Genomic DNA, 15,400 nt, shown 5'->3' on the forward strand with positions numbered 1-15,400 from the left:
TACACATCCACCCGAGTCGAAAATGACAACACAATCATTATCAACAGCTAATTTATGTACTGACAGAAGACTGTGTGAAATTTGTGGTGAATGAAGCAATTTAGAGGGGCGAAAACTATGAGAGTCAGTAGTAATCGTACCAGAACTGGAATGGGTAATTGGAATCGAATTGCCATCACCTACTGAAATCTGATTTGTACCGAGGAATGGTGATGCATTGTGAAGAGCAGCAGGGTCAGCTGTAATGTGGGAAGATGCTCCACTGTCGATGATCCAGTTTCTTGTTTGTGTGGAGGGAGGTGCTGTAAACAGCGCCTGATGGTTTGTATCTGGAGGGGAATACTGAGCATTTGGGTATAGGTGGAACCAGCAATTTGCAGCTGAGTGCCCTGTCTTCTTGCAGATTTGACACTCGATGAAGTTTGAGTTGTTACGCCCGGACCGCCCACTTCCTTGCCATCCTCTTTCCTGCCATCTGCCTCTATTTTGGTCATAGGACCATCGTCTACGTCCTCGAGGGAATTGGTTTCTTGATCGGCCCCTTCCACGGACAGCAGAGAGAGCAAAAGACAATGCTGTACTGGAATGCTGTGAGTCTTTGTTAAGCAGGATAATTTCCTCACTGTTCAATAATGCATAAAATTCATCTAGTGGGAGAGAGGAGGATCTAATTCGGATAGCAGTAGAAAGGCGTCGTAGGCTGGTGGAAGACCAATTAGAATGTAGAGGATTATATCTTCTGATTCCATTGTGGAACCGGCTGCTCCCAAGGTATCTACCTTTATCTTGATCTCTCCCAGATATTGTTGCATGGATTTGTCATCCTTTTTCAAATTGTGGAGCTCATTCTTAATTTGAATGACGTGTGATTTGGAGGCAGAGTTTAGCCTTGTTTCTAAAGCAGACCAAATTTGAAAGCTATGGTCTAAGTTTACTACATGGTGTAGAATAGCAGGAGAAATTGTTGAATTAAGAGCAGTGGCTAAGAACTGATCAGTCAGAAGCCAATTATCATATTCTTCTGAGCTGCTGGAAGGGCCTGAGGGAGGTTTATATACAATTGATCCATCGAGGAAAGCGAAAAAACCTGATGCTCGAAATACCCAGAAGATCTGCGATTTCCATGTAAGGTAGTTGTCTGATGCAAGTTGAATGGAAACAAGAGATGTGATTCTTGTAACCAGGAACTTGAGTTTTGGAGAGAATATCGAGTCGGATGAGTGTTGAACTTCATCTGATCGAACTGCACTTACTGAATTCGGGGATGTCATTGACTCTTCTGCAGTATCTGCCGCTGAGAGTAGTTACTTGGGGTGGGATATAGAGATTCGAGTGATAGTTGGGAAGAAGGAGGGTGGGAAGTTGATAGAAGGGAGGACCGCCTGCTCTGATACCATAAAGGGATTCTCAGAACGTATAGAACATAGAAGAGCTGAGAGGAAAAGAAAATTGATGTATTAGGCTTCTCTCACTAAAACATTACATTCCTCTCACTGGCGCGGCACAAGCTACAGTGCTCGGCTACAGTGCCGTACTTCAGTAAAAAATTAAACAATGCTTACAGAAATCAAGTATTTATAGACTTGTGAAGAGTTGCCCTGCTAAGTCTTGCTCTGAAAGAAACCTGGTAGCTTGCAGGGGAAGAAGACGAGCTTGGTATCTTGCTGGGGAAGAAGAAAAAGCCAGTTGTGGTGGAGTGCCAGCTGCCCAGCTGAGTAGAGAATTCTAGAATCGATCTTCAGCCGGTTATGTTGCTGAGATGATGATAGTTGATAGGTTTGATTTGTAATTACCACCTAGCTAGCTAAAGTGCTAGAAAGCTATCTAATGGATAAAGCTGTAGATAAGGATCAAATTTTATGATGGAAAAGGGCTATTAGTGTAACCCAACCACCTCTTCTATAAAGGAGGTCCTAAAGAAAAATGGGCTTTCTAGTATATCCTTAGATGCATAAATGAAAATGAAAAGAAGAGACCAAGAGGAGAAAAAGGAGAGAGGGGTTTAGAGTCTGGTGCTCCTTTGAAGCCCATTCTTTCTTTCTTGTCAAATGCCTATCAAAAAAATTAGGGTTAGGTTTTTAATAGAAAGAGGAGAAGGCAGGTGAAAAGGGAGATGGTTAAGCTTTAGAATGGCTCAAGAAAGGTATAGTTTCCTTAAGAGTATTCCAAATTTTAGCCTACTTATAAAAGCTTTCTTCTATGATTTTTTTTCTTAGATTTTGGAAGAGGAAAGAGGGTTTTATAGTGAGAGATGAGGGATTTTAATATTAAGATTTAATGACCATATGGTTGTCCTAAATTTCATGTCTAGGAGAGGGAGATTGAGTGACTTAATCCTAGAGCCTAAGAGATTGAGAAAAAATTGATGAGATAGCGCAAATGAAGGATTGAGATGATAAGAGAATATATTTCTATGGATTGTGTTCCTTTGGAGGGATAGAATTGTATAGAGAGGCGAAGAATTGGTTTCAGGGCTATAATAAAATCATAAGAGATTTCAAGGTTAATGAATTTGAGATGGCATGGTTTCATTGCATAAGAGATATAAAGAGAGGATTGAAAATGTAGAAGGTGGAGATATAAGAAGGGTGGGTTTGTTTAATCATGTTTCTTTGGAATGCTAGTATTAGAGTAAAGAGAAGAATGTTAGGATTAGGGGAGTGATGAGGAGGTGAGCTAGATGGAGGAATTTGATTGGATCCTACCCTCCTCCAAGCATTGGTGATGTAGAGGTCGATGGATGGTTGCAATGTTATAGAAGAAGGGAGTGTCATCTAATTGTATAACTTGATGGTAGTATTGATGTGAATGCTATTAGATTTAGGAGTAAGATTTAGGGTTACTTGATTTTTTTGGGAAGGATAAGAGGACCAAACATAGCATACCAATATTAATTAGGAAATGCATGTCAAGGATTTGGAATCTAAATCGATAACATTAGTTACGAGAAAAAATCTTAGTCATTTAGTGGAACAAGGATTCAATGTGACAAGAGAAGTGTAAGGAAGAAATTAAATTAGTTAGAAGGAATAATGATGTCAAGACCTCTCAGGATGCTACTTGGTAAGTCATCCAATGAGAGAGAAGGATGTGGGTTAAGATGACTGTTCGTCCGATTCCTGTTTACCTAAAAATATGCTAAACAGATCGTTGTTAGAACCGACAAACAAAATTTAAATTAATTTTTACTCTTACCTTTCCTACTCGAAGAATAGCGGTTGTAAGAGGTCGATCCATAGGGAGGCGAGTGGAGTTGCTTAAAAATAAAAACGTTCACTCGAATTAAAAATCAATTTTTGATTAATAGAAGAAAAACATTACGTTGGGGATGTTGACGGATTCTCTGGTCTACCGGAGAATATTTTCTACTTGAAATTAACAGAAAGACAGGTACTTAAATTCGAAAAGCATTTATATATTTAATGGAAAAGAAAGCTCTGGCATAAAATGGATAAAAACCGTGCTAGGACTATTGAAGACCAGAACATCGATTGCATGAAATAAATTTTAATGTATTGCATAAAAAAAAAGAAAGATTACAGAATTTGAAGAACGGAAATTAAAAACAACAGAAATTACAACTTTAGCATAAATAAAACTCTCTATTAAAATAAAACTAAAAACCCCAAAACATCTTGCTCTCAATTAAAATAAGACTAAAAATAAAACAGAAAGCTAAAACTAAAAATAAAATAAAATAAAAACACAATGCTCTGCTTTGGCGATCGTGATGGTTCTTCTTCCCTTGTTTCTTGGCCAACCGAGCATACCTCCTCCTCCTGGGACCCGCCGGCCACCACCCAGCCAAGCTCCTTCCTCCTCCCCTCTTCTTCTCTGTTCTCTCCTTTATATAGATCTCCCCTATCCCTTGAAACCGGCGGTGGATCTCCTGATGGAGGGGTAACGGACGCGAGTCTTGTGCGATTTGCTGACACGGGAGGGCTGAAGAAGATGGCTGGATCGGTGGAGCTGGCCGCAGGATTGCTTGGAGGAAAACATGGATCCGCCACAGAGATGGCTGGGATCACGGCTTGCAATCGGATGGTAGATGCTTGATTGCGGATGGTTGTGAATGCGGACGGAAACGGGGGTCTTCCGAGAGGCTGGGAATCATGGATTAGCGTCCGCATCACGGGCGCAAGCAGAGGCGGAGGAAGGGGAGACGCGGGCTGAGGCGCTGGGGATCCGGCGGAGCTAGCACGGGTGCTTGGCTCGGATCTGTGAGGCGGAATGGCTGGGATTTGCTGCTTTTGAAACGGGCGGAAGAAATGGGAGCGGACGTCGGATGCTACTATCACGGGGACGCGTTGAAATGAATGCCAACGGGAAGGAGGGGCTGGCCGCTGGGATCGTCCGGCTTGGATCACGAGAGAGGGGGACGGTGTGGGCGGACGCTGGGAGGAGGCGTTGATGAATCGGAAGGAGGGATCTGCGGGATGGATGCTTCACGGATGGAAGAAGATGGATCCTCTTCTTTGGCCTACGGACGAATGCGAAATCCGTGATGAACGCGGACAGGCGTTGGAGACGCACTGGGGACTCCCGTGATCGCACGGAATGGGGCGCACGTGGGATGCTATGAGGATCTGGAAGCTTGGAGCTGGGGAGGATGGGCGACCGCGATGCACTGCGGGAGGCTAAGTGGCTGAGAAGGAAATGATCGCGGGGCCTTGATGCGGGACTGATTTGGAAGGTGATCTGATGGATGGTGCGGGATTTCATGCTTGCATGGCAGCTGGAGAATTTGTTGAGCTTGAGCTGCCGGGCATTGGGCTCAAACCCAATGTTATTGGGTCTCTTGGACTCCTTGCACTCAAACACAAATACAATGTTAATTAATTAATTTTATCATTAAAGATTAACTATAATACTAATTAAGGTGGTACGATGATTGCACTTTTGTGCTCTCATCAATGACTATGGTTTTATCATAGTGCGTTCTTCTGGGAATACACTTATGATAAAAAGGATATGGTGAGGATATCAAGAGGTCCAATAATATATAGACTTAGCCCAATTTTATATTTGATTTCTGAAGGGTTTAATTTGGAATATATGTATAGATTTGGAGGCTAATTAGGCTTATGTGCCCTCAAATCGGATAAATTGGATTAGGGAGGATGAGTAGGCTTAAAGAGGGGTTGGTTTGGTTGGGCAAAACTTTGATTAAGTATGATTAAATATAATTGGGTTTGATTAGGTATGGGATATACTCAAAAAAGTTAACTTCACTAGATTTGTTTAGGATAGTGTTGATTTGGTTGGCTAAATTTGGGATTGGGCTGGATCACATTAACCGAGATTTGGGTTGGATGGATTGAGATTTAGGTCGGATAGGCTAGAGTTTTTTGCCGCTATGTAAGGAAGTTACTCCTTTTATAGCTGGAAGTATCTACACTACAATAAATCAGGTAATAGGGGTAGTATATGTTTTATCAATTAATTTTTCTCACAGGACTATTTGTGAGAGTGCCTTGCCATCGTTGGCTCAATTGATTGCCTAGATTTACTCTGCAGTAGAATGTATTTATTTCTTTTTGTTGATATCATTATTATAACAATTTCCTACTCTCTTGGCATATTCTAGATATATATTTACTTAATCTATATCTATTTTAATAATAATCATAAATTGAAAATTAGAGGATTAGTCTAAGCAACACTAGCCACATTCCTTGTCCAAAGAAAATTGCTACGATTTTGAATAAAGAAGATCCAACATCCTTTTCTGAGGGTGAGAAAGATTAACCATTAGGATACTATAATGAAAAAGAGTCGGACCAATGCTGATTGAACTATCTGATGCAACATATGCTCTTGGATCACATGATGATTTGCATGAAAGCACAGCTCATGTGAATTTATAGCCATGCACTTTCATGCATCTTAGATGTGAATGAAGGACCCATGCTGCATTGAACCAAATAGTTCAATGAACGATGGACCCAACCAGCATTCTATCATAATTTATACATACTAATGTCAAGTATTAACTTGAATGTGTCCTCTATGTTGTGGAGCTTTCACCCAAATGTTCATTATTCATGTATTTCTATCATTCACCTCTTTATGAAGTTGATACGTTATGATAGGATAGATTTCTATCTTACAAGATGGGGTCATAGAGAAGATAATTTACAAAGTGCATCCCCCTTTTCTTTGATGTGCTCCTTATAATTTTCGATTAAAGAATAGTCTTATACTTTGATTTATTTTTTACTATCTCATATTTTCTTAGGACAAAAAGTGCTTTGATATGATCATCACATCAGAACAAAACTATCTCCATATTGTGTTTGGTTTTTAGATAACTAACAAAGGGATGGCTAAAATTAAGCACCAGTATCCACCAATTTACCAATTAATTATGAAGCCAAAAAAAGGGTTATTTGGCTATTGCTCAATTAACCACACTTTTTGCTAAGATGGTAAAATATTGTTTGCTTGAAAAAATTATGGATAGTGTCACCTTTTGAATAATATAGAAAAATGTAGCAACAGAGAAATATAATAGGCAATAGCTCTCTTTTTTTCTTTTTTTTTCAAGAAGACTTCTTAAAAATCTATTCCATGCCTCGGGTGCTCTTCTCAGAAGTAGGCAATAGCTATTTCTGGGATTTTGTTGTTGTTATTATCAGGCTCTTCTTCCTCCTCCTCCTATCTCTCCAAGTTTGGTTGAAATATCATGGGATAGGTCAGGTAATCCACGGAATAACGTCTTTTTATCTCGAGACAATTTATGGTCGCATTGTAAGCTCTCTGTCCCCAGCCATGTTGAAAGGATATTTAGGAACTAAAGTTGGACAATTTGTGACTTGGGACATTTCTGAGCAATTTCTCCATCATATATGGGCTTTATCTATTTACTTATTTATTTTCTAGCATCCATTCCGGTATGAGCACCATTTTGTGTCAATGTTGAAGCTCATACAACTCACGCCGGACTAACCAAGTCATTGCCCATCTAGCATACAATATGGTCGCAGCATCAAGAACCAATCTTTTAATCCACCGTAACATGATCCAATGACTCCATCCATTTGGTTAAGGGATCGACGAGTTTGTCATAAGAGGTTCTCCCAACAGTTGGAAGGGCATGGAAGAAGTTCAGATGATTCGGAGAACAAATTCTAAAAGAAATAGCCGTTAAACCATCAAAAGTAAAGGTTGCTTATGTTATTACGGTATTGCACAAATTGCAAGTAAATAACATGTGCACGGTGGCTACAGCAACTACCATCCAGATAATTTTGAGCACAGTTAGCAACAACCCTGCTTGCTTCAGCTTAAACACAACCTTTTCCAGCTTCAGATTAACATGAATGGAATCGAATTCGTTCATGGAAGCAACTACCCCTTCCTCTCCCCTTAGCAGGTGTTCAACCTGCTCGACGAACCCCTCCATGAAACGAAGCCAAGGTGGAGCCCCATAAGCACCATTGTCACTGGCTCTCGGCGAAGAGTCATCAAGTGATCGGCAGAGTCTCGAAATAACTGGTACAAATCACTCAGCACCAAATAAATTGATGCTGGCTGCCCACCAGTTTATTCTTTCCGTACGAGGAAAGGCAGTTCAAAGAAAATTGGTAGAAACTGGAAAACTAACTTAATGAGGTAGCACCATCAAATTGGAGAATGCCAGGGCTAGGTTGCCCGGACTATTTCATCCAACTATTTCGTACGCGGACTAAGTCAGGTTTCCCGGTCAAATATCGTAAAGCTTTCCTACCTCCTAATCCGTTTCGCTCATGTAATCACCATTATGAAAAGCAAAGTGCTCTCTTAATTGCAGATTTTCTTTAGCATGATCTAAGGATCGATGAGTTTTGAAGCTACTCCTTACCCACTTTCCCTTCAACCAAATATGAACAGGGCACATATGAATCTCACAAAGCTCGGCAAAATGTATAAGAACTTCTCGAATTACAAAACAAGCTTCAATGAAACAGAGCATGAGCTGAACCACTTCCTGCAACAAAGCAGGTCGCAATTCCCTATGCCGGAAAATTAAATCTCACAAAGCAAATATTCATAGTCTTTAACAACAGATCATCAGCAAATTAGCATAGAACAAGACCATCCGTCCGGTTTCTTGTACCAAAGCAGAGAAGAGCAGTAAAAATTAAATAAATATATACAAATAGAAGCTGTTAGACTTGAGAAGCGGAGAGGCAGAGAAAGAAGGCATGCGAAATTAAAGGGCAAGAGAGTCATCAAAATTCCACAGCATCCCCATACTCGAAGGCACGGCCGCTTGCTGATTACAGGCAGTTGTCCCCGCCTCCGGCAGCACCGCCGCCGCCGCCGCCGCCGCCACCTCCGGCTGCGCCACCGCTCCGCCCTCCATGTACGGGATCTCGAAGAAGTTCATGTACGTCTCGTACGCCATCAGCTCCTCCGACAGCCTCTTCACCTCTCCGCCGGCATCGCCGCCGTTGGCAACCGCCGGAGCCGGGGAAGGCTCCGCCGTTTCCAATTTCGGAGCAACGGATGGATGGCCCTGGTAGACGGAGGGGGGGAAAGAGGGGATGGGGCCGCGTGGGTAGTGGCGTGATGGATGGGATTGGGATTTCGGGGGCTCGAGAAGGGGGTCTTCGTTGGGGAAGTTGACCTTAGCCTTCTTGCCACGGATGCGGCGAGCCTCGCGGTCGTAGGCGCGGGCTGCATCCTCGGCGGTATTGAAGGTGCCGAGCCACACGCGCACGCCCTTCATGGGGTCCCGGATCTCGGCCGCCCACTTCCCCCACGGCCGCTGCCGGATCCCTCTGTAAAGATTCTTCCTTTCCCTCTTCCTCTTCGCTGCATGCAACAAATTCTTCTTTATTTTCCAAGGAAAAAAAAAAACCAAACCAAACTAAGGAGATCGCGATGGGAATAGAAGCGAAGAAGAATACGTTTCTCGGAGGGAGCAGAGACGGGCTCGGGCGTGTTGGGGAAGAAAGAGTCGGAGGCGTCGGGCCATAGTTCGGAGGCGGAGAGGAGGCGGTTGGAGCCGCTGCTCTTCCGGGGAGGGATGAAGTCGGAGATGATGGCGCCACCGCACATGGCTGGACTGATGCGAGCTTTCTACGAGGAGAGGTAAGGTATAAGTGGAGAGAAGGGGATGGGTTTATGGGCGTTATGGGGAGGAAGGAGGAATGGCGGTGATGGGGTGTTTGAGGCGGCGAGGGTGGCTTATATAGAGATTGCGATTTGCCTTCTTTTTTTTTCGGATTGCGTTGCGTCACGCTGGTCTCGCTTGCCCGGAAGATGCGCGTGGGCCAGAGGAGCCAGCAATCCGGCTTTTCCACACGCGGTCTGGGCGCAACGACCACTAGTTCTTGTCATAATTACGATGATATGCGTACGATAGCGCCTGTTAGAATGCGGGCGGATATGTCGTGATGATTTTTTTTTTTTTTTTTTTTTGGTTCTTTCCTTCGGAAATGGGTCTTATCATGTTAGATGGATGCATCTCCTTCCCGTAATTTGTAATCTGTCATGACTCGATGTAGGCTGTAGAGGTCTCGAGACGGATTATACTATTGTTCGATTACATTGAATTACGAATTATCGTCAATGTTCGTGTTATCTGCGTTGTAACTTGTGAGTAATCCGCATTTGAAAAATATTTTTACGTCAACTTAAGGGCTTGAATTTAAAAGTAAAAATAGACTAAATAATATTTATTTAGATCTATTTTTTATACGAATCTATTCGAATATAAATAAAAATTTGAGCATTCGGTTATTATTTTTTGTATCCAACTAATATCCATATTCATCAACCAAAACAAATATGAATATATTAATATTTAATCCACTTTCAATCCCATTTGCATTGCATTAGTGTGGTGCATATCACGCCCAACCCATTTCTTTGCTAATTATATATGGACTATTAATATATTTACTTGTGAACTATAGATTTTTCTTTTGAAAAGGCTATTTAAATCAACATATTCCCTAACTTTCAAGAAAGATTAAGATTTTGTTTTTTCTCACAACTAACTACTCATGGACACAAATAAAGCTCCCTTAGATTAATCTTAAGTATGAATTATTATAATTTTCTTCACCATTACACAAAGCATCATGTCGAGCTACATTTATCTCCTTCACAAGTAGGATCAAGGCTACCGATAAATTGGATTACTTGGACTTCCGATGGTACTTGTTAAGTGTTATAATCTGGTTACTGAAGTAAAAATTTATATATATGAAGGATTAGGATTAAGTGGTAATCCAATAAAAATCAGCAGTACAATGCTGTATGAGGTTAATACAGGATTTGTAGTGCAGAGAATGGATGGGCAAAGTAGGAAATACGAGACATAGCGTGGGCAATTGCACCGGGCAGTTCAAAAATGAGGGCGTGGGCTTCCACCAGCCATCACCAAGCTGGAAGCAACGAACGACTTTTGAGTCGGCTGTCCGTTCGGCGCGACGGTGCGGTCCAATTTTGTCGTCTTCTTGCGTCGACGGAGAAACTAAGATCCGTAGAAAGCCACGTAGAGTTCCAACTTCCTCTTATCATGCACTAGGGTTCACCACATGCTAGCCGCGTTACCTAATCCCGGCCGGTCAGCTCGAGAAAGCCGCATGTCTCGCGCGAAAAAAGAATTTTAAAGCTCGAGACCGAGGGTGCACATGGTTTTTTGGCCCGCGGATTTTAAATGAGAAAAGGACAAACGTTCTGGAAGCGCTTCGCTTGCGTGAGCCACCGGAATCGGAATATATATATATATTTTTATATAAACAAGAACAGAACGAAAGCATATATTTTTAAATGAGAAAAGTGGTAGTCTGATGGTACGAAAATAATAATTCTATTCGAATTTTTCGGATTTGAAATGTGTAGATATCGATTAAATTAAGAACTAAATGTCCTACGTTCGAACGGCTTCTTGGCGGATACGCTTTCCTTCTATCTATACCAAGATAGTATTGAGATAACGTACCTACACATGAGACGGTAACCTCACGGATCGGAAAAGGCACGCGAAAATTTACGACCTATATCAAATATTTTCTGGTAGAATAAAGGCCCAGTAGTGAGGCTGCTACGCGGGTGGGCTGGTCCCTTCCCCTCCTCTACTATTTTTTCAAAAAAAAAACGGTGCATAGATGTATGACACGTATCCTATATTTTAATCCAAGTGGATTTCTCCCCCTTTAATCCATCGCCTCAATCCAATCATCTCTTTTTTTTTCCTCTATTTTTTGATTCAACAAAAAATTTCATCTCGCTTTGTTTTTTTTCTAAAAAACGGATAACACCACTTCAAGGGTAGAAAGACAACGTCGCCCTCGGTGTGAAGACTTGCTAGAGAGAAAATTGTTAATCAAATGTTTGGACGAGCATGATATTTTTACTTTTGATTTTTATACATGACGATGCACACGATAGAGTGTTGGAAGTTTAAGGAGTAGACTTAGGAATTTTTAGTATTTGCAATTCTGGCTTGGAATGGGTAAATGATAAAATAATTTGATTAGTCAGCTTGTTGAAGATTTACAGGAATGTGAATTTTTGAGGAGAAGATATGTAGTATTTGTTGACTCATGGAAATATTGTTTATGTGGAACTTTTTTGATGTATATGATTTGGAATTTGGATGATGGTTCGCGTGTGTGAACTATCTTTATATTATGTTTTGAGTCTGACTTAAAGTATCATGTTATATGATTTTTAGGTGATAATATTTGCTTTTATACTATATATTGTTTATGTTATATGATATTGATTCGTATCATGAATCTATATAGTTTATTCTTTCTTATAATATGATATTATGATATATATTTTATGAGGTATGTGCTATTAATAATGTTTGTTTATTATAGAATGGAAGAAGAGAATATTTTAGGAGTGAAAGTAGATGGGATAAGATCGGTCATTGTTCGGATGTGGATAAAAATTTAAGCACCCAACTAATATCGTTATCTGTATCTATATCCTTTAAAAGAAAAATTAATATGAATATGAATAGACACCTATCCAATTCGTATTCAAATATTCAATTTTATTTGTAACTCTATTTAATTTTATATAGCATTCATGAATTTTTTTAAAAAATCAATGACTGCACCAACATGCTATTTACTTGATTTATCATGTACTTAGTAATATATTTGATTATGTAGTCATAAAGTTTAATTATCTAACTTATATCAATATTTATATCCATATTTTTGGTATTCGATTTGTTTCGTATCCATTTAAAACAAATATGAATATGAATTTTTGCATCCCACTAACATTTATATTCGTATTTGTATTCGTCAAACAAAACAAATATGAATATAGATATACTAATATTCGATCCAATTTCAACTCTAAAATATTTTGATGCCAAATTTTTAATTTTTTTTATAAACTATACATGACACTAAACAGGTATGTCAGCGTGCTCATATGCTTTCCTTTCATATCTTTAAAAAAATGATATATTATTTAAACTTAAAAAATTGAAGCTTGTTTTTTAATTTATGCTGTAGCATGATAAGCTCTTTTTCATCTTATGCTATTTATTTATAATATAGTTATTATTATTTAAAAAATTTGAATAAAATAAGGTGATAATAATGCTATTACGTTATGCATTATTTGTAATTTGTTGTTATAGTATCAAAATTTTAAAACTTTTATATTTTTATATAATAAATAACTAATACAATTATTACATTATGGTGCCATCATTCAACTTAGGTTGATCCGACGGTTGAATTGGTGACCTCGGACACGGTCCTTTCTCCAGCTCCAGGAGTGGTTCGATTTTTGGAAACATAGTATGGATAAAAGAAAATTGAATGCTAAATTAGAGCTTAAAATCCTCTCAAAAAAAATAAATAAAATAAAGAACAAACCTTCGAACAAAGTCATTTCCTCCCAATCTAAAATCAGTTATGTGAAGCAAGCTAGTGGCGCATGAGCTAGCCGCTTAAAGGAAATCTTTCAAACAGTTTGGCAAGCGGCATCATAGCTTGTTGACCAGGATGACTTTAGTTGATCAGGATCGGGCGAGGTGATGGTGGGACCTCAAGAGAATGGGGGACGGGCCTCTTGGAAGAGGCCGAATGGAGCACACGCACTGCCGTCGCCATCATGGTGTTCCATGACCATGGACTCATTGGGGTCACTTTATTATGTTGCCAAAGTTATCTCTAGGTTTTGAAAACAAAGGAAAGATTAATACTAGAGTTCGGATGGCTGGTAGAAGCCATCTAGGATGGCCCATCATCTGTCACCAAAGAAGAAATATCTTATTTCGAATTCGGCAGTACGTAGATAGAGTGAGCTAGCTTGGGTTTGAATAGGAGGCTGGGGTCGACTCACGTGCTAAGGCGTGTTGAGCGCAGAACACTAATGTGGTGTGTCGAGCTCTCAAGTTTGGACCTGTGGACGTGGCGATGCTAGAGGCTGCATCTAGTGTGGGCCATATCAAGCGAGCCAGAAGCTCACCAATGGATCGGCGACCCTCCTACCCTAGAGAGGCCAACCTCTCTCTAGCCTAGCAAGAGGGTGAGCCCTTTGAAGCCCACGATGCCCCCTCCATCCCCGAAGGGCCTATATGGACCCCTTGCCTTTAGCATCGTCGACCGGAGTGGGGGTGCCGCATTTCCGAAAGGTGTCTCGGTGGTAGGGGGATCCATGAAGGGTGGAGGGCTTGGTGGCTCGGGTCAACCAGACTATGCAATTGATCGGCTAGAGGCTCGAGGGACACCGGTGAAGCTCGATGGTGCCGCTGAAGTTGCCGATTCAGAGAGATTGGACCCCGGGTCGGCGACGTCCAACCATGGGCGTAAGGTGAGAAAGTTGAAGGAGGTCTTGACAATGGATAAGCTTGGCTCGGCTGGCGAGGCCATGGCCTATGGGCTAGCCGAGTGCAGCATGAGGACTGATGCGGGCCATATGGGGACCAACAAATCGAATGGGAGGAGTGGTTCGATGGATAAGGGCACAACGCATCCATCTGGAAGTAGACTTAGCTACTGTGATCAGTTGGATCCAAGGCTATGTGAAAGCAGGGGATGAGCACCCGCTGCTACAGGACATCAAAGACCTGTTAAGGGACTATGTGGCCTCCTAGGTTACTCATGCTTAATGTGAGGTGAACAACGCAACTAATTAGGTCACCTCGTTTGTTGCGCAGCACTTTGGCGGCTAGCTTTGTGAGAGCCATGAGTCTGCTCCACCTCCTCTTCATCACCTTCTTTATATTGATTTTTTTGGATGATATATCCGACTTACCAAAAAAAAGAGAAAAAATTAGGGTTAGCATTAAAGAGCTGGCTAGGATTAGAGTTGAAGAATTGAAGAAAACAGAAAGGAGAAGAGAGAAACATGTTTTGGAGCTAAAAAAGAGTATCAAATGAATAGGGAAGATTTGGAAAAAATCACTCAACCCAAATCAATCAATTCAAAGAGTCTGTCACTATATGCGCATAACAAGTTCAATAATACTACTAATTGGATCGCTATTTATGCAACTATGTAAGGCTTCTTCAGCTGTACCCAAGCACTTCCGGAACATTATAGTGGTTGATGGAAGTGGTTGTATCTACTCTAGAGCTTTGTGCAACAGGCATTACAACAATAATAATAATAAAAAGTCTGCCACTTGCGTTTAAAATTCTAGGGTACGTGCCGTGTTCTTATGACTTCAACCTCGAGGCAAGCATATTGCAGTGCGAGGTAAATCACTTTCCTAAAGTATTAATGTTGTTGACATTACATCATTACATGGACAGTCCCTCTCCAATTCAATCCTGAACCGGAGAAAGCCCTAAACAACTCGCTGACCCATGTATTGTTTGGGTCTCAATCATGGCTGCTTAATTGTCATTACACTATACACCAGCGCTTGTGATTGAGAAATAGATCCTTTCTAGTTCAAACCCAAAGTGGTCGAGAGAGTACTCAAATTCTCTTTTTCCATCGTTACGGCTCGAAAGAAAAATCTCGAGTTTGAATCCAAAACGCCTTTTTCCTATCATGTTTTCAGAAAAAATATATTTAGATAAGTATGATAGAGATATGTTACCCAGCCTACCTAGATAAAGATCAAATTTTAATCTGAAATTGGAGCCTCTTTCATGAAGTCTTAACTTCAATTTATTATCATATTATTTTTGTTATCATTGTCGTGCTATCAAAAGTAAATGATGCATGTTAGAATTCCCCCAAAACATTTTTTCTACCAAAAAAAAAAAAAATTTCTTTCCTTCGAGTGCAGGTTACTTCCACTTTGTTAGTGTAAAATAATAGTTTTTTAATCTACAGAGGAATGGAGCTGAATGAAGCGCTTACGATTTCAAGATACGTCATGAGCAAAGTCGAAGGCGGCGGTACGCATGCAACCAGGTTGTCTCGTACAAGTTGTTCAAAGAATCTGGTCTTGTAGGTACTATCTTGAATG

At 40.7% G+C, this 15,400-nt stretch overlaps 1 protein-coding gene across 1 annotated transcript; it reads right to left on the minus strand.

The window, feature by feature from the left end:
• Window positions 1-7,904: 7,904 nt before the first annotated feature.
• LOC120107301 (ethylene-responsive transcription factor ERF071-like) lies at window positions 7,905-9,165 on the minus strand. The gene is made up of 2 exons (XM_039120516.1): window positions 8,895-9,165; window positions 7,905-8,799 (listed from the first exon to the last, which is right to left on the minus strand). The coding sequence occupies exons 1-2, from the start codon at window positions 9,043-9,045 to the stop codon at window positions 8,195-8,197; spliced, it is 756 nt and encodes a 251-aa protein (XP_038976444.1). The 5' UTR covers window positions 9,046-9,165; the 3' UTR covers window positions 7,905-8,194.
• Window positions 9,166-15,400: the final 6,235 nt, after the last annotated feature.

Source organism: Phoenix dactylifera, unplaced genomic scaffold (genome assembly GCF_009389715.1).
Source record: "Phoenix dactylifera cultivar Barhee BC4 unplaced genomic scaffold, palm_55x_up_171113_PBpolish2nd_filt_p 000821F, whole genome shotgun sequence".
Classification (NCBI taxonomy): domain Eukaryota; kingdom Viridiplantae; phylum Streptophyta; class Magnoliopsida; order Arecales; family Arecaceae; genus Phoenix; species Phoenix dactylifera.